We start from the raw sequence: 20,947 nt of genomic DNA on the forward strand, positions 1-20,947 counted from the left end.
TGCTCAGATAATCACTCAGTGACCCTGTGGTATTAGCTGTCATCCTTCCTCTCTGCTCAGATAATCACTCAGTGACCCTGTGGTATTAGCTGTCATCCTTCCTCTCTGCTCAGATAATCACTCAGTGACCCTGTGGTATTAGCTGTCATCCTTCCTCTCTGCTCAGATAATCACTCAGTGACCCTGTGGTATTAGCTGTCATCCTTCCTCTCTGCTCAGATAATCACTCAGTGACCCTGTGGTATTAGCTGTCATCCTTCCTCTCTGCTCAGATAATCACTCAGTGACCCTGTGGTATTAGCTGTCATCCTTCCTCTCTGCTCAGATAATCACTCAGTGACCCTGTGGTATTAGCTGTCATCCTTCCTCTCTGCTCAGATAATCACTCAGTGACCCTGTGGTATTAGCTGTCATCCTTCCTCTCTGCTCAGATAATCACTCAGTGACCCTGTGGTATTAGCTGTCATCCTTCCTCTCTGCTCAGATAATCACTCAGTGACCCTGTGGTATTAGCTGTCATCCTTCCTCTCTGCTCAGATAATCACTCAGTGACCCTGTGGTATTAGCTGTCATCCTTCCTCTCTGCTCAGATAATCACTCAGTGACCCTGTGGTATTAGCTGTCATCCTTCCTCTCTGCTCAGATAATCACTCAGTGACCCTGTGGTATTAGCTGTCATCCTTCCTCTCTGCTCAGATAATCACTCAGTGACCCTGTGGTATTAGCTGTCATCCTTCCTCTCTGCTCAGATAATCACTCAGTGACCCTGTGGTATTAGCTGTCATCCTTCCTCTCTGCTCAGATAATCACTCAGTGACCCTGTGGTATTAGCTGTCATCCTTCCTCTCTGCTCAGATAATCACTCAGTGACCCTGTGGTATTAGCTGTCATCCTTCCTCTCTGCTCAGATAATCACTCAGTGACCCTGTGGTATTAGCTGTCATCCTTCCTCTCTGCTCAGATAATCACTCAGTGACCCTGTGGTATTAGCTGTCATCCTTCCTCTCTGCTCAGATAATCACTCAGTGACCCTGTGGTATTAGCTGTCATCCTTCCTCTCTGCTCAGATAATCACTCAGTGACCCTGTGGTATTAGCTGTCATCCTTCCTCTCTGCTCAGATAATCACTCAGTGACCCTGTGGTATTAGCTGTCATCCTTCCTCTCTGCTCAGATAATCACTCAGTGACCCTGTGGTATTAGCTGTCATCCTTCCTCTCTGCTCAGATAATCACTCAGTGACCCTGTGTATTAGCTGTCATCCTTCCTCTCTGCTCAGATAATCACTCAGTGACCCTGTGGTATTAGCTGTCATCCTTCCTCTCTGCTCAGATAATCACTCAGTGACCCTGTGGTATTAGCTGTCATCCTTCCTCTCTGCTCAGATAATCACTCAGTGACCCTGTGGTATTAGCTGTCATCCTTCCCTCTCTGCTCAGATAATCACTCAGTGACCCTGTGGTATTAGCTGTCATCCTTCCTCTCTGCTCAGATAATCACTCAGTGACCCTGTGGTATTAGCTGTCATCCTTCCTCTCTGCTCAGATAATCACTCAGTGACCCTGTGGTATTAGCTGTCATCCTTCCTCTCTGCTCAGATAATCACTCAGTGACCCTGTGGTATTAGCTGTCATCCTTCCTCTCTGCTCAGATAATCACTCAGTGACCCTGTGGTATTAGCTGTCATCCTTCCTCTCTGCTCAGATAATCACTCAGTGACCCTGTGGTATTAGCTGTCATCCTTCCTCTCTGCTCAGATAATCACTCAGTGACCCTGTGGTATTAGCTGTCATCCTTCCTCTCTGCTCAGATAATCACTCAGTGACCCTGTGGTATTAGCTGTCATCCTTCCTCTCTGCTCAGATAATCACTCAGTGACCCTGTGGTATTAGCTGTCATCCTTCCTCTCTGCTCAGATAATCACTCAGTGACCCTGTGGTATTAGCTGTCATCCTTCCTCTCTGCTCAGATAATCACTCAGTGACCCTGTGGTATTAGCTGTCATCCTTCCTCTCTGCTCAGATAATCACTCAGTGACCCTGTGGTAGCCTCTCCTTCGCCTCTGCTCAGATAATCACTCCACCCCTGTGAGAGCAGCCTCTTCCTCACTGCCCTGATAATCACTCCACCCTGTGGTATTAGCCTCTCCTTCACGCCCTGCTGATAATCACTCCACCCCTGTGGTATTAGCCTCTCCTTCCTCCTGCTGATAATCACTCCACCCCAGTGAGTATTAGCCTCTCCTTCGCCCTGCTGATAATCACTCAGTGACCCCACCCCAGTGAGAGCAGCCTCTCGGCACGCCCTGCTGACACTCCACTCCAGTGAGCAGCCTCTCGGCACGCCCTGCTGACACTCCACCCCAGTGAGAGCAGCCTCTCGGCACGCCCTGCTGACACTCCACTCCAGTGAGAGCAGCCTCTCGGCACGCCCTGCTGACACTCCACTCCAGTGAGAGCAGCCTCTCGGCACGCCCATCTGCTGACACTCCACTCCAGTGAGTGGTAGCAGCCTCTCATCACGCCCTGCTGACACTCCACCCCAGTGAGAGCAGCCTCTCGGCACGCCCTGCTGACACTCCACCCCAGTGAGCAGCCTCTCGGCACGCCCTACTGACACTCCACCCCAGTGAGAGCAGCCTCTCGGCACGCCCTGCTGACACTCCACCCCAGTGAGCAGCCTCTCGGCACGCCCTACTGACACTCCACCCAGTGAGCAGCCTCTCGGCACGCCCTGACACTGAGTGAGCAGCTCCACGCCCTGTGACACTCCACTCCAGTGAGCAGCCTCTCGGCACGCCCTGCTGACAGATAATCTCCCACCCCAGTGAGCCCTAGCAGCCTCTCGGCACGCCCTGCTGACACTCCACCCCAGTGAGAGCAGCCTCTCGGCACGCCCTGCTGACACTCCACCCCAGTGAGAGCAGCCTCTCGGCACGCCCTGCTGACACTCCACCCCAGTGAGAGCAGCCTCTCGGCACGCCCTGCTGACACTCCACCCCAGTGAGAGCAGCCTCTCGGCACGCCCTGCTGACACTCCACCCCAGTGAGAGCAGCCTCTCGGCACGCCCTGCTGACACTCCACCCCAGTGAGAGCAGCCTCTCGGCACGCCCTGCTGACACTCCACCCCAGTGAGAGCAGCCTCTCGGCACGCCCTGCTGACACTCCACTCCAGTGAGAGCAGCCTCTCGGCACGCCCTGCTGACACTCCACCCCAGTGAGAGCAGCCTCTCGGCACGCCCTGCTGACACTCCACTCCAGTGAGAGCAGCCTCTCGGCACGCCCTGCTGACACTCCACCCCAGTGAGAGCAGCCTCTCGGCACGCCCTGCTGACACTCCACCCCAGTGAGAGCAGCCTCTCGGCACGCCCTGCTGACACTCCACCCCAGTGAGAGCAGCCTCGCAGTACGCCCTACTGACACTCCACTCCAGTGAGAGCAGCCTCTCGGTACGCCCTGCTGACACTCCACCCCAGTGAGAGCAGCCTCGCAGTACGCCCTGCTGACACTCCACTCCAGTGAGCAGCCTCTCGGCACGCCCTGCTGACACTCCACCCCAGTGAGAGCAGCCTCTCGGCACGCCCTGCTGACACTCCACTCCAGTGAGCAGCCTCTCGGCACGCCCTGCTGACACTCCACTCCAGTGAGAGCAGCCTCTCGGCACGCCCTGCTGACACTCCACTCCAGTGAGAGCAGCCTCTCGGCACGCCCTGCTGACAATCCACCCCAGTGAGAGCAGCCTCTCGGCACGCCCTACTGACACTCCACCCCAGTGAGAGCAGCCTCTCGGCACGCCCTGCTGACACTCCACCCCAGTGAGAGCAGCCTCTCGGCACGCCCTACTGACACTCCACCCCAGTGAGAGCAGCCTCTCGGCACGCCCTACTGACACTCCACCCCAGTGAGAGCAGCCTCTCGGCACGCCCTACTGACACTCCACCCCAGTGAGAGCAGCCTCTCGGCACGCCCTACTGACACTCCACCCCAGTGAGAGCAGCCTCTCGGCACGCCCTACTGACACTCCACCCAGTGAGAGCAGCCTCTCGGCACGCCCTACTGACACTCCACCCCAGTGAGAGCAGCCTCTCGGCACGCCCTACTGACACTCCACCCCAGTGAGAGCAGCCTCTCGGCACGCCCTGCTGACACTCCACCCCAGTGAGAGCAGCCTCTCGGCACGCCCTACTGACACTCCACCCCAGTGAGAGCAGCCTCTCGGCACGCCCTGCTGACACTCCACCCCAGTGAGAGCAGCCTCTCGGCACGCCCTGCTGACACTCCACCCCAGTGAGAGCAGCCTCTCGGCACGCCCTGCTGACACTCCACCCCAGTGAGAGCAGCCTCTCGGCACGCCCTCCACTGACACTCCACTGACCCAGTGAGAGCAGCCTCTCGGCACACTCCCCCCAGTGAGCAGCCTCTCGGCACGCCCTACTGACACTCCACCCCAGTGAGAGCAGCCTCTCGGCACGCCCTACTGACACTCCACATGCAGTGAGCAGCCTCTCGGCACGCCCTACACTCCACACACCAAAGTGGGTAATGGCCCTAACAGCCTCTCCACTCCCTGCTGACAAATCCAAAACCTCCAGTGAACCTGGCAGCCTCTCCACGCCCTGAAAACTGACACTCCACTCCAGTGAGAGCAGCCTCTCGGCACGCCCTGCTGACACTCCACCCCAGTGAGAGCAGCCTCTCGGCACGCCCTACTGACACTCCACCCCAGTGAGAGCAGCCTCTCGGCACGCCCTACTGACACTCCACCCCAGTGAGAGCAGCCTCTCGGCACGCCCTACTGACACTCCACCCCAGTGAGAGCAGCCTCTCGGCACGCCCTACTGACACTCCACCCCAGTGAGAGCAGCCTCTCGGCACGCCCTACTGACCTCCACCCCAGTGAGCAGCCTCTCCCCAGCCCTGAGAGCTCCACCCCAGTGAGCAGCCTCTCGGCACGCCCTGCTGACACTCCACCCCAGTGAGAGCAGCCTCTCGGCACGCCCTGCTGACACTCCACCCCAGTGAGAGCAGCCTCTCGGCACGCCCTGCTGACACTCCACCCCAGTGAGCAGCCTCTCGGCACGCCCTGCTGACACTCCACCCCAGTGAGAGCAGCCTCTCGGCACGCCCTGCTGACACTCCACCCCAGTGAGAGCAGCCTCTCGGCACACCCTGCTGACACTCCACCCCAGTGAGAGCAGCCTCTCGGCACGCCCTACTGACACTCCACCCCAGTGAGAGCAGCCTCTCGGCACGCCCTACTGACACTCCACCCCAGTGAGAGCAGCCTCTCGGCACGCCCTACTGACACTCCACCCCAGTGAGAGCAGCCTCTCGGCACGCCCTACTGACACTCCACCCCAGTGAGAGCAGCCTCTCGGCACGCCCTGCTGACACTCCACCCCAGTGAGAGCAGCCTCTCGGCACGCCCTACTGACACTCCACCCCAGTGAGAGCAGCCTCTCGGCACGCCCTGCTGACACTCCACTCCAGTGAGAGCAGCCTCTCGGCACGCCTTGCTGACACTCCACCCCAGTGAGAGCAGCCTCTCGGCACGCCCTGCTGACACTCCACCCCAGTGAGAGCAGCCTCGCAGCACGCCCTGCTGACACTCCAGCAGAACAGAGATCACACACACACATGCTGGCAAGCAAGCCTGCACACACACACACACACACATACACACATACACACACACACATACAAAGAGGGTAATGGCCCTAACCCAACACCACTCACTCCAGCTAAATATAAAACCTTCTAACCTGGCACATCAGCAACTTCATCCATCCCTTCCTGGCTTAGCTGAAAACATCAGCAACTCCATCCATCCCTTCCTGGCTTAGCTGACAAACATCAGCAACTCCATCCATCCCTTCCTGGCTTAGCTGACAAACATCAGCAACCCCATCCATCCCTTCCTGGCTTAGCTGACAAACATCAGCAAAACGTACCACTCAGCAGTCCGCCAATTAAAATGTTCAATTCTGTCCAAACGGAGTTAAGCATCGCAGCTGTGTGTGTCAGGGTGGGTGGTTAATAAACGACGGACCTTTAGCCTGAAACCCCGGATCTGTTTGTGCTGTCTTACCAACAAATGTGGTCATTCTCACACCTTAGGAGTTGGCAAAACAGCACAGATAAATCTGGTACCAGGCTAATTGACATCTGTGACCTCACCGATATGGTCCTTACCTGGGCAAAATATTTAGATCCTCAGGTATCTAGGTATCTCTAAAGATATGTAGCAGGTATCTAGGTATCTCTAAAGATATGTAGCAGGTATCTAGGTATCTCTAAAGATATGTAGCAGGTATCTAGGTATCTCTAAAGATATGTAGCAGGTGTCTAGGTATCTCTAAAGATATGTAGCAGGTATCTAGGTATCTCTAAAGATATGTGACAGGTGTCTAGGTATCTCTAAAGATATGTAGCAGGTATCTAGGTATCTCTAAAGATATGTAGCAGGTGTCTAGGTATCTCTAAAGATATGTGGCAGGTATCTAGGTATCTCTAAAGAGATACCAGTCAGTACTCAGTCTTTTTTTTAACCTTTATTTAGTCAGTTAAGAACCAATTCTTATTTACAATGACGGACGACCCCGGCCAAACCAGGGCGACACTGGGCATATTGTGCGCCGCCCTATGGGACTCCCGATCATGACCGGATGTGATACAGCCTGGATTCGAACCAGGTACTGCAGTGACGCCTCTTACATTGAGATGCAGTGTCTTAGACCACTGTGTCACTCGGGAGCCCTAATCATCAGTCAGTCTCTAGTCAGTCGCTAGACAGTACCCGGTCAGTCGCTAGACAGTACCCGGTCAGTCGCTAGACAGTACCCGGTCAGTCGCTAGACAGTACCCGGTCAGTCGCTAGACAGTACCCAGTCAGTACCCGGTCAGTCGCAAGACAGTACCCGGTCAGTCGCTAGACAGTACCCAGTCAGTACCCGGTCAGTCGCTAGACAGAACCCGGTCAGTCGCTAGACAGTACCCGGTCAGTACTCAGTCACCAGACAGTACCCAGACAGTACCCAGACAGTACCCGGTCAGTCGCTAGACAGTACCCAGACAGTACCCGGTCAGTCGCCAGACAGTACCCATTCAGTACTCAGTCACCAGACAGTACCCTGTCAGTCGCCAGACAGTACTCAGTCACCAGACAGTACCCAGTCAGTACCCGGTCAGTACCCAGTCAGTACTCAGTCACCAGACAGTACCCAGACAGTGCCCAGTCAGTCACCAGACAGTACCATGTCAGTCACCAGACAGTACCATGTCAGTCGCCAGACAGTACCCAGTCAGTCAGTACCCAGTCAGTACTCAGTCACCAGACAGTACCCAGACAGTACCCAGACAGTACCCAGTCAGTCACCAGACAGTACCCAGTCAGTACTCAGTCACCAGACAGTACCCAGTCACCAGACAGTACCTAGTCACCAGACAGTACCCAGTCACCAGACAGTACTCAGTCACCAGACAGTACCCAGTCACCAGTCAGTCACCAGACAGTACCCAGTCACCAGTCAGTACCCAGTCACCAGTCAGTACCCAGTCACCAGACAGTACTCAGTCACCAGACAGTACTCAGTCACCAGACAGTACCCAGTCACCAGACAGTACTCAGTCACCAGACAGTACTCAGTCACCAGACAGTACTCAGTCACCAGACAGTACTCAGTCACCAGACAGTACCCAGACAGTATTCAGTCACCAGACAGTACTCAGTCACCAGACAGTACCCAGTCAGTACTCAGTCACCAGACAGTACCCAGTCAGTCACCAGACAGTACCCAGTCAGTACTCAGTCACCAGACAGTACCCAGACAGTACCCAGTCACCAGTCAGTACCCAGACAGTACCCAGTCACCAGACAGTACCCAGTCAGTACTCAGTCACCAGACAGTACCCAGTCAGTCACCAGTCAGTACCCACCTCCATTCTGGTAGCTTCTCCTCCCTTGACGATGGGGACAGTCTTGCCTGCATGTATCCTGTACTGGCCGATGGAGTGGCCATTGAGGTTCCTGATTGGCTTTACTACATAGGAAAATATATATATATACACAGTTGAAGTCGGAAGTTTTACATACAACTTAGGCAAAAAACATTTAAACTCAGTTTGTCACAATTCCTGACATTTTATCTGCCTAGTAAAAATTCCCTGTCTTAGGTCAGTTAGGGTCACTAGTTTATTTTAAGAATGTGAAATGTCAGAATGAAGTAGAGATAATGATTTATTTCAGCTTTTATTTCTTTCATCGCATTCCTAATGGGTCAGAAGTTTACATACACTCAATTAGTATTTGGTAGCATTGCCTTTAAATTGTTAAACTTGGGTCAAACGTTTCGGGTATCCTTCCACAAGCTTCCCACAATAAGTTGGGTGAATTTTGGCCCATTCCTCCTGACAGAGCTGGTGTAACTGAGTCAGGTTTGTAGGTCTCCTTACTCGCACACGCTTTTTCAGTTCTGCCCACAAATGTTCTATAGGATTGACTTTGTTGTCCTTAAGCCATTTGCCACACCTTTGGAAGTATGATTGGGTTCCTGACTGATATCTTGAGATGGTGCTTCAATATATCCATATAATTGTCCCGCCTCATGATGCCATCTATTTTGGGAAGTGCACCAGTCCCTCCTGCAGCAAAGCACCCCCACAACGTGATGCTGCCACCCCCTTGCTTCATGGTTGGGATGGTGTTCTTAGGCTTGCAAGCCTCCCCCTTTTTCCTCCAAACATAACGATGGTCATTATGGCCAAACGGTTCTATTCTTCTTTCAGACCAGAGGACATTTCTCCAAAAAGTACGATCTTTGTCCCCATGTGCAGTTGCAAACCGTAGTCTGGCTTTTTTAATGGCGGTTTTGGAGCAATGGCTTCTTCCTTGCTGAGAGGCCTTTCAGGTTATGTTGATATAGGACTCGTTTTACTGTGAATATAGATACTTTGGTAACTGTTTCCTCCAGCATCTTCACAAGGTCCTTTGCTGTTGTTCTGGGATTGATTTGCACTTTCGCACCAAAGTACGTTCATCTCTAGGAGACAGAACACGTCTCCTTCCTGAGCGTCTCCTTCCTGAGATGGCTGCATGGTCCCATGGTGTTTACACTTGTGTACTATTGGTTGTACAGATGAACGTGGTACCTTCAGGCGTTTGGAAATTGCTCCCAAGGATGAACCAGACTTGTGGAGGTCTACAATTGTTTTTCTGAGGTCTTGGCAGATTTCTTTTGATTTTCCCATGATGTCAAGCTAAGAGGCACTGAGTTTGAAGGTAGGCCTTGAAATACATCCACAGGTACACCTTCAATTGACTCAAATGATGTCAATTAGCCTATCAGAAGCCATTACATAATTTTCTGGAATTTTCCAAGCTGTTTAAAGGCACAGTCAACTTAGTGTAACCTCTGACCCACTGGAAATGTGATACAGTGACTTATACGTTAAATAATCTGTCTGTAAACAATTGTTGGAAAAATTACTTGTGTCATGCAGGAAGTAGATGTCCTAACCGACTTGCCAAAACTATGATTCCTTTATCAAGTAATTTGTGGAGTGGTTGAAAAACCACTTCAATGACTCCAAACTAAGTGTATGTAAACTTCTGACTTCAACTGTACATACACACACAATAATATATCGTAATCTCATATATATATATATATATATTTATATACAGTATATATTTATATACAGTATATATATGAGATTAAGATATATATACACATACTGTAATATATCTATATAGACACACAGTAATGTATCTATGTGTATATACAGTTGAAGTCAGAAGTGTACATACACTGCTCCAGCTCCTTCCTGTTCGATGGGTTCCGCTAGTTTACGCCTTTTGTTTTATTTTTTATTTTTTAACAAGTTATTTTTTTAAATTTCACTTCACCAATTTGGAATATTTTGTGTATGTCCATCACATGAAATCCAAATAAAAATACATTTAAATTACAGGTTGTAATGCAACAACATAGGAAAAATGCCAAGGGGGATGAATACTTTTGCACAGCATGTGTATATACATACAGTAATATGAGAGAGAGAGAGAGAGAGAGAGAGAGAGAGAGAGAGAGAGAGAGAGAGAGAGAGAGAGAGAGAGAGAGAGAGAGAGAGAGAGAGAGAGAGAGAGAGAGAGAGAAACTGATACCTTGGTATGTTTTCCCATCTATCTCCACCTCATAAGACTCCATGACCTCCTGGATGGTTTCACCCACGTCACACAGACGCACATCTATCCCCGCACACTGGCACAGAAAACAGTTGACAGTTACACAAGCTCTCTCCACAGGGGTCACAAAATAGACATGAGTTGACAGTTACACAAGCAAACATCAACCAACCATCTCTGCAGAGCTCATTATCAGACGAGTGGGGAGTGAGGGTTACATCACATATCCTCTTAGGATGTTAGCTAGCATCCAAAATATGGTCATTTAGCAGAAGCTTTTATCCAAAGAGGATTACAGAACTGTCAACATTAACAGATATATTCAGTATTATGTGGCCCATGCGGGGAGTCAAACACACAACCCTGATATTGCGTGCACTGTAAAAACAGCTAGCTAGAGTCGTCTCAGCAGCTGGCTGTAGATGTGACTTAATGCTAGCTCTACTTTGGTCTGACCCCACTATAGGTCTACTTTGGTCTGACCCCACTACAGAAGGTCTACTTTGGTCTGACCCCGCTACAGATGGTCTACTTTGGTCTGACCCCGCTACAGATGGTCTACTTTGGTCTGACCCCACTATAGAAGGTCTACTTTGGTCTGACCCCACTACAGATGGTCTACTTTGGTCTGACCCCACTACAAATGGTCTACTTTGGTCTGACCCCACTACAGAAGGACTACTTTGGTCTGACCCCACTACAGGTCTACTTTGGTCTGACCCCACTACAGATGGTCTACTTTGGTCTGACCCCGCTACAGATGGTCAACTTTGGTCTGACCCCACTACAGATGGTCTACTTTGGTCTGACCCCGCTACAGACGGTCTACTTTGGTCTGACCCCACTACAGACGGTCTACTGTGGTCTGACCCCACTATAGGTCTACTTTGGTCTGACCCCACTACAGAAGGTCTACTTTGGTCTGACCCCACTACAGAAGGTCTACTTTGGTCTGACCCCACTACAGATGGTCTACTTTGATCTGACCCCACTACAGATGGTCTACTTTGGTCTGACCCCACTACAGGAGGTCTACTTTGGTCTGACCCCACTACAGGTCTACTTTGGTTTGACCCCACTACAGATGGTCTACTTTGTCTGACCCCACTACAGGAGGTCTACTTTGGTCTGACCCCACTACAGATGGTCTACTTTGGTCTGACCCCACTACAGGTCTACTTTGGTATGACCCCACTACAGGTCTACTTTGGTCTGACCCCACTACAGATGGTCTACTTTGGTCTGACCCCACTACAGATGGTCTACTTTGGTCTGACCCCACTACAGGAGGTCTACTTTGGTCTGACCCCACTACAGGTCTACTTTGGTCTGACCCCACAGGTCTACAGACCCCACTACAGGTCTACTTTGGTCTGACCCCACTACAGATGGTCTACTTTGGTCTGACCCCACTACAGATGGTCTACTTTGGTCTGACCCCACTACAGATGGTCTACTTTGGTCTGACCCCACTACAGATGGTCTACTTTGGTCTGACCCCACTACAGGTCTACTTTGGTCTGACCCCACTACAGATGGTCTACTTTGGTCTGACCCCACTACAGATGGTCTACTTTGGTCTGACCCCACTACAGATGGTCTACTTTGGTCTGACCCCACTACAGATGGTCTACTTTGGTCTGACCCCACTACAGACCTGACCCCACTACAGGTCTTGGTCTGACCCCACTACAGATGGTCTACTTTGGTCTGACCCCACTACAGGGTCTACTTTGGTCTGACCCCAGAAGGTCTACAGAAGGCTACTTTGGTCTGACCCACTACAGATGGTCTACTTTGGTCTGACCCCACTACAGGTGGTCTACTTTGGTCACCCCACTACAGATGGTCTACTTTGGTCACCCCACTACAGGGTCTACTTTGGTCTGACCCCACTACAGATGGTCTACTTTGGTCTGACCCACACAGACAGGTCTACTTTGGTCTGACCCCACTACAGGTCTACTTTGGTCTGACCCCACTACAGGAGGTCTACTTTGGTCTGACCCTACACACAGACTACTGACCCCACTACAGGTCTACTTTGGTAAACCCACTACAGGTCTACTTTTTGGTCTGACCCCACTACAGATGGTCTACTTTGGTCTGACCCCACTACAGATGGTCTACTTTGGTCACCCCACCAGGTCTAGGGTCTGCCCCACTACAGATGGTCTACTTTGGTCTGACCCCACTGATTGGCTGAAAGGATGGATCTACTTTGGTCTGACCCCACTACAGGGTCTACTTTGGTCTGACCCACTGAACAGGGTCTACTTTGGTCTGACCCCATAGTCTACATGGTCTGGATAAGATGGTCTACTTTGGTTGACCCTGATGCCTGATGGTCTGGTCTGACCACTACACAGACAGCCTCCAGTAATCTGTGTACTTTGGTTGAAGGTCACGGTGAAGGCACAGTCAACATTCGACCTGAAAGACACTTTGGTCTGAATATCAGCCACAGTACAACACATGACACAACTTTGATCTCACCTTCACTGTTTTAGAAGGTAAAACACAAAAGTTGGTCTAAGCCCAACTGATTACATCTGTCAACAATCATTACCCTCTATTTTGGAGTAGGTCATAGTCAAAAATGTCCTTTCAACCTGATATTGGCTGAAGGAAGGACTTTATAATACATGCTCTAGATCACCCACTGAACAATGGGAACCAACGTACATGGAGGTAAATTTGCCCAGTTCAGCATTAAACAGCCTCCAGCTCATCAACTTTGGGTTGAAGGTCACGATTAGTGAAGGCACAGGTCAACTGATTCGTAAAGACTGGATCAAAATATCAGTGTACAACGACATGACGTAAAGTTTGACTAGTACCTTCCTACAGTGGTACCAGTTACAGACATTAGCCCAGGTAACTGTAAAGTCACTGATTACAATGTACAGACATTAGCCCAGGTATTTTAATATGTCATGTCAATGTGACACCCAGTTCAGTGCACCAGATACAGACATTAGCCCAGGTAACTGTAAAGCCCTTTGTGACACCAGATACAGACATTAGCCCAGGTAACTGTAAAGCCCTTTGTGACACCAGATACAGACATTAGCCCAGGTAACTGTAAAGCTCACTGTGACACCAGATACAGACATTAGCCCAGGTAACTGTAAAGCCCTTTGTGACACCAGATACAGACATTAGCCCAGGTAACTGTAAAGCCCTTTGTGACACCAGATACAGACATTAGCCCAGGTAACTGTAAAGCCCTTTGTGACACCAGATACAGACATTAGCCCAGGTAACTGTAAAGCCCTTTGTGACACCAGATACAGACATTAGCCCAGGTAACTGTAAAGCTCACTGTGACACCAGATACAGACATTAGCCCAGGTAACTGTAAAGCCCACTGTGACACCAGATACAGACATTAGCCCAGGTAACTGTAAAGCCCTTTGTGACACCAGATACAGACATTAGCCCAGGTAACTGTAAAGCTCTTGTGACACCAGATACAGACATTAGCCCAGGTAACTGTAAAGCCCTTTGTGACACCAGATACAGACATTAGCCCAGGTAACTGTAAAGCCCTTTGTGACACCAGATACAGACATTAGCCCAGGTAACTGTAAAGCCCTTTGTGACACCAGATACAGACATTAGCCCAGGTAACTGTAAAGCCCTTTGTGCCACCAGATACAGACATTAGCCCAGGTAACTGTAAAGCCCTTTGTGACACCAGATACAGACATTAGCCCAGGTAACTGTAAAGCCCTTTGTGACACCAGATACAGACATTAGCCCAGGTAACTGTAAAGCCCTTTGTGACACCAGATACAGACATTAGCCCAGGTAACTGTAAAGCTCTTTGTGCCACCAGATACAGACATTAGCCCAGGTAACTGTAAAGCCCTTTGTGACACCAGATACAGACATTAGCCCAGGTAACTGTAAAGCCCTTTGTGACACCAGATACAGACATTAGCCCAGGTAACTGTAAAGCCCTTTGTGCCACCAGATACAGACATTAGCCCAGGTAACTGTAAAGCCCTTTGTGCCACCAGATACAGACATTAGCCCAGGTAACTGTAAAGCTCTTTGTGCCACCAGATACAGACATTAGCCCAGGTAACTGTAAAGCCCTTTGTGCCACCAGATACAGACATTAGCCCAGGTAACTGTAAAGCCCTTTGTGCCACCAGATACAGACATTAGCCCAGGTAACTGTAAAGCTCTTTGTGACACCAGATACAGACATTAGCCCAGGTAACTGTAAAGCCCTTTGTGACACCAGATACAGACATTAGCCCAGGTAACTGTAAAGCTACCAGATACAGACATTAGCCCAGGTAACTGTAAAGCTCTTTGTGACACCAGATACAGACATTAGCCCAGGTAACTGTAAAGCCCTTTGTGACACCAGATACAGACATTAGCCCAGGTAACTGTAAAGCTCTACACCAGATACAGACATTAGCCCAGGTAACTGTAAAGCCTTTGTGACACCAGATACAGACATTAGCCCAGGTAACTGTAAAGCCCTTTGTGACACCAGATACAGACATTAGCCCAGGTAACTGTAAAGCTCTTTGTGACACCAGATACAGACATTAGCCCAGGTAACTGTAAAGCCCTTTGTGACACCAGATACAGACATTAGCCCAGGTAACAACTGTAAAGCTCTTTGTGACACCAGATACAGACATTAGCCCAGGTAACTGTAAAGCTCTTTGTGACACCAGATACAGACATTAGCCCAGGTAACTGTAAAGCCACTTGTGACACCAGATACAGACATTAGCCCAGGTAACTGTAAAGCTCACTGTGACACCAGATACAGACATTAGCCCAGGTAACTGTAAAGCTCTTTGTGACACCAGATACAGACATTAGCCCAGGTAACTGTAAAGCTCACTGTGACACCAGATACAGACATTAGCCCAGGTAACTGTAAAGCTCTTTGTGACACCAGATACAGACATTAGCCCAGGTAACTGTAAAGCTCACTGTGACACCAGATACAGACATTAGCCCAGGTAACTGTAAAGCCCTTTGTGACACCAGATACAGACATTAGCCCAGGTAACTGTAAAGCTCACTGTGACACCAGATACAGACATTAGCCCAGGTAACTGTAAAGCTCTTTGTGACACCAGATACAGACATTAGCCCAGGTAACTGTAAAGCTCTTTGTGACACCAGATACAGACATTAGCCCAGGTAACTGTAAAGCCCTTTGTGACACCAGATACAGACATTAGCCCAGGTAACTGTAAAGCCCTTTGTGACACCAGATACAGACATTAGCCCAGGTAACTGTAAAGCTCTTTGTGACACCAGATACAGACATTAGCCCAGGTAACTGTAAAGCTCACTGTGACACCAGATACAGACATTAGCCCAGGTAACTGTAAAGCTCACTGTGACACCAGATACAGACATTAGCCCAGGTAACTGTAAAGCCCTTTGTGACACCAGATACAGACATTAGCCCAGGTAACTGTAAAGCTCACTGTGACACCAGATACAGACATTAGCCCAGGTAACTGTAAAGCCCTTTGTGACACCAGATACAGACATTAGCCCAGGTAACTGTAAAGCCCTTTGTGACACCAGATACAGACATTAGCCCAGGTAACTGTAAAGCCCTTTGTGACACCAGATACAGACATTAGCCCAGGTAACTGTAAAGCCCTTTGTGACACCAGATACAGACATTAGCCCAGGTAACTGTAAAGCCCTTTGTGACACCAGATACAGACATTAGCCCAGGTAACTGTAAAGCTCTTTGTGACACCAGATACAGACATTAGCCCAGGTAACTGTAAAGCCCTTTGTGACACCAGATACAGACATTAGCCCAGGTAACTGTAAAGCCCTTTGTGACACCAGATACAGACATTAGCCCAGGTAACTGTAAAGCTCTTTGTGACACCAGATACAGACATTAGCCCAGGTAACTGTAAAGCCCTTTGTGACACCAGATACAGACATTAGCCCAGGTAACTGTAAAGCTCTTTGTGACACCAGATACAGACATTAGCCCAGGTAACTGTAAAGCCCTTTGTGACACCAGATACAGACATTAGCCCAGGTAACTGTAAAGCTCACTTTGTGACACCAGATACAGACATTAGCCCAGGTAACTGTAAAGCCCTTTGTGACACCAGATACAGACATTAGCCCAGGTAACTGTAAAGCTCTTTGTGACACCAGATACAGACATTAGCCCAGGTAACTGTAAAGCTCTTTGTGACACCAGATACAGACATTAGCCCAGGTAACTGTAAAGCCCTTTGTGACACCAGATACAGACATTAGCCCAGGTAACTGTAAAGCTCTTTGTGACACCAGATACAGACATTAGCCCAGGTAACTGTAAAGCCCTTTGTGACACCAGATACAGACATTAGCCCAGGTAACTGTAAAGCCCTTTGTGCCACCAGATACAGACATTAGCCCAGGTAACTGTAAAGCTCTTTGTGACACCAGATACAGACATTAGCCCAGGTAACTGTAAAGCCCTTTGTGACACCAGATACAGACATTAGCCCAGGTAACTGTAAAGCTCTTTGTGACACCAGATACAGACATTAGCCCAGGTAACTGTAAAGCCCTTTGTGACACCAGATACAGACATTAGCCCAGGTAACTGTAAAGCCCTTTGTGACACCAGATACAGACATTAGCCCAGGTAACTGTAAAGCCCTTTGTGACACCAGATACAGACATTAGCCCAGGTAACTGTAAAGCTCTTTGTGACACCAGATACAGACATTAGCCCAGGTAACTGTAAAGCCCTTTGTGACACCAGATACAGACATTAGCCCAGGTAACTGTAAAGCCCTTTGTGCACCAGATACAGACATTAGCCCAGGTAACTGTAAAGCTCTTTGTGACACCAGATACAGACATTAGCCCAGGTAACTGTAAAGCCCTTTGTGACACCAGATACAGACATTAGCCCAGGTAACTGTAAAGCTCTTTGTGACACCAGATACAGACATTAGCCCAGGTAACTGTAAAGCCCTTTGTGACACCAGATACAGACATTAGCCCAGGTAACTGTAAAGCTCTTTGTGACACCAGATACAGACATTAGCCCAGGTAACTGTAAAGCCCTTTGTGACACCAGATACAGACATTAGCCCAGGTAACTGTAAAGCTCTTTGTGACACCAGATACAGACATTAGCCCAGGTAACTGTAAAGCTCACTGTGACACCAGATACAGACATTAGCCCAGGTAACTGTAAAGCCCTTTGTGCCACCAGATACAGACATTAGCCCAGGTAACTGTAAAGCCCTTTGTGCCACCAGATACAGACATTAGCCCAGGTAACTGTAAAGCCCTTTGTGACACCAGATACAGACATTAGCCCAGGTAACTGTAAAGCCCTTTGTGACACCAGATACAGACATTAGCCCAGGTAACTGTAAAGCCCTTTGTGACACCAGATACAGACATTAGCCCAGGTAACTGTAAAGCTCTTTGTGACACCAGATACAGACATTAGCCCAGGTAACTGTAAAGCTCACTGTGACACCAGATACAGACATTAGCCCAGGTAACTGTAAAGCTCACTGTGACACCAGATACAGACATTAGCCCAGGTAACTGTAAAGCTCTTTGTGCCACCAGATACAGACATTAGCCCAGGTAACTGTAAAGCCCTTTGTGCCACCAGATACAGACATTAGCCCAGGTAACTGTAAAGCCCTTTGTGCCACCAGATACAGACATTAGCCCAGGTAACTGTAAAGCCCTTTGTGCCACCAGATACAGACATTAGCCCAGGTAACTGTAAAGCCCTTTGTGCCACCAGATACAGACATTAGCCCAGGTAACTGTAAAGCCCTTTGTGACACCAGATACAGACATTAGCCCAGGTAACTGTAAAGCCCTTTGTGACACCAGATACAGACATTAGCCCAGGTAACTGTAAAGCCCTTTGTGACACCAGATACAGACATTAGCCCAGGTAACTGTAAAGCCCTTTGTGACACCAGATACAGACATTGGCCCAGGTAACTGTAAAGCCCTTTGTGACACCAGATACAGACATTAGCCCAGGTAACTGTAAAGCTCTTTGTGACACCAGATACAGACATTAGCCCAGGTAACTGTAAAGCTCACTGTGACACCAGATACAGACATTAGCCCAGGTAACTGTAAAGCTCTTTGTGACACCAGATACAGACATTAGCCCAGGTAACTGTAAAGCCCTTTGTGACACCAGATACAGACATTAGCCCAGGTAACTGTAAAGCCCTTTGTGCAACCAGATACAGACATTAGCCCAGGTAACTGTAAAGCTCTTTGTGACACCAGATACAGACATTAGCCCAGGTAACTGTAAAGCCCTTTGTGACACCAGATACAGACATTAGCCCAGGTAACTGTAAAGCCCTTTGTGCCACCAGATACAGACATTAGCCCAGGTAACTGTAAAGCTCTTTGTGACACCAGATACAGACATTAGCCCAGGTAACTGTAAAGCCCTTTGTGCCACCAGATACAGACATTAGCCCAGGTAACTGTAAAGCCCTTTGTGCCACCAGATACAGACATTAGCCCAGGTAACTGTAAAGCTCACTGTGACACCAGATACAGACATTAGCCCAGGTAACTGTAAAGCTCTTTGTGACACCAGATACAGACATTAGCCCAGGTAACTGTAAAGCTCACTGTGCCACCAGATACAGACATTAGCCCAGGTAACTGTAAAGCTCATTGTGCCATCAGATACAGACATTAGCCCAGGTAACTGTAAAGCTCACTGTGACACCAGATACAGACATTAGCCCAGGTAACTGTAAAGCCCTTTGTGCCACCAGATACAGACATTAGCCCAGGTAACTGTAAAGCTCACTGTGACACCAGATACAGACATTAGCCCAGGTAACTGTAAAGCTCACTGTGACACCAGATACAGACATTAGCCCAGGTAACTGTAAAGCTCACTGTGACACCAGATACAGACATTAGCCCAGGTAACTGTAAAGCTCATTGTGACACCAGATACAGACATTAGCCCAGGTAACTGTAAAGCTCACTGTGACACCAGATACAGACATTAGCCCAGGTAACTGTAAAGCTCACTGTGACACCAGATACAGACATTAGCCCAGGTAACTGTAAAGCTCACTGTGACACCAGATACAGACATTAGCCCAGGTAACTGTAAAGCTCACTGTGACACCAGATACAGACATTAGCCCAGGTAACTGTAAAGCTCACTGTGACACCAGATACAGACATTAGCCCAGGTAACTGTAAAGCTCACTGTGACACCAGATACAGACATTAGCCCAGGTAACTGTAAAGCTCACTGTGACACCAGATACAGACATTAGCCCAGGTAACTGTAAAGCTCACTGTGACACCAGATACAGACATTAGCCCAGGTAACTGTAAAGCTCACTGTGACACCAGATACAGACATTAGCCCAGGTAACTGTAAAGCTCTTTGTGACACCAGATACAGACATTAGCCCAGGTAACTGTAAAGCTCACTGTGACACCAGATACAGACATTAGCCCAGGTAACTGTAAAGCTCACTGTGACACCAGATACAGACATTAGCCCAGGTAACTGTAAAGCTCTTTGTGACACCAGATACAGACATTAGCCCAGGTAACTGTAAAGCTCACTGTGACACCAGATACAGACATTAGCCCAGGTAACTGTAAAGCTCACTGTGACACCAGATACAGACATTAGCCCAGGTAACTGTAAAGCCCTTTGTGACACCAGATACAGACATTAGCCCAGGTAACTGTAAAGCTCTTTGTGACACCAGATACAGACATTAGCCCAGGTAACTGTAAAGCCCTTTGTGACACCAGATACAGACATTAGCCCAGGTAACTGTAAAGCCCTTTGTGACACCAGATACAGACATTGGCCCAGGTAACTGTAAAGCCCTTTGTGACACCAGATACAGACATTAGCCCAGGTAACTGTAAAGCCCTTTGTGCCACCAGATACAGACATTAGCCCAGGTAACTGTAAAGCTCTTTGTGCCACCAGATACAGACATTGGCCCAGGTAACTGTAAAGCCCTTTGTGCCACCAGATACAGACATTAGCCCAGGTAACTGTAAAGCCCTTTGATGTAACTGTAAAGCCCTTTGTGCCACCAGATACAGACATTAGCCCAGGTAACTGTAAAGCCCTTTGTGCCACCAGATACAGACATTAGCCCAGGTAACTGTAAAGCTCACTGTGACACCAGATACAGACATTAGCCCAGGTAACTGTAAAGCTCACTGTGACACCAGATACAGACATTAGCCCAGGTAACTGTAAAGCTCACTGTGACACCAGATACAGACATTAGCCCAGGTAACTGTAAAGCTCACTGTGACACCAGATACAGACATTAGCCCAGGTAACTGTAAAGCTCACTGTGACACCAGATACAGACATTAGCCCAGGTAACTGTAAAGCTCACTGTGACACCAGATACAGACATTAGCCCAGGTAACTGTAAAGCTCACTGTGACACCAGATACAGACATTAGCCCAGGTAACTGTAAAGCTCACTGTGACACCAGATACAGACATTAGCCCAGGTAACTGTAAAGCTCACTGTGACACCAGATACAGACATTAGCCCAGGTAACTGTAAAGCTCATTGTGACAACCCTGCTGATGTAAAAAAAATATATATATTTCTAAATATATTTGATTGATTGACAAAACTCAGTGCCAGTGTTGACCATTAATGTGCCTGCCAGTCTATTTATATAAATACATGTGATTTGATTGATTGATTGAAGTAACACAAAACAAAACTAC

General features: G+C 49.0%; 1 protein-coding gene across 1 annotated transcript in view; it reads right to left on the reverse strand.

Moving 5' to 3' along the window:
- The window catches only part of LOC118380567 (methionine aminopeptidase 2-like), a 38,728-nt gene that overhangs the window by 4,175 nt on the left and 13,606 nt on the right, over positions 1-20,947 (reverse strand). Inside the window, exons 7-10 of the mRNA XM_052466515.1 lie at positions 12,578-12,615; positions 12,483-12,510; positions 10,162-10,292; positions 7,935-8,038 (exon numbers count right to left, since the gene is read on the reverse strand). Coding sequence (XP_052322475.1) covers positions 7,935-8,038; positions 10,162-10,292; positions 12,483-12,510; positions 12,578-12,615 — 301 coding nt within the window. The remainder of the gene's footprint in view (positions 1-7,934; positions 8,039-10,161; positions 10,293-12,482; positions 12,511-12,577; positions 12,616-20,947) is intronic.

The sequence above is a fragment of the Oncorhynchus keta genome, chromosome 17, assembly GCF_023373465.1.
Source record: "Oncorhynchus keta strain PuntledgeMale-10-30-2019 chromosome 17, Oket_V2, whole genome shotgun sequence".
Lineage (NCBI taxonomy): Eukaryota > Metazoa > Chordata > Actinopteri > Salmoniformes > Salmonidae > Oncorhynchus > Oncorhynchus keta.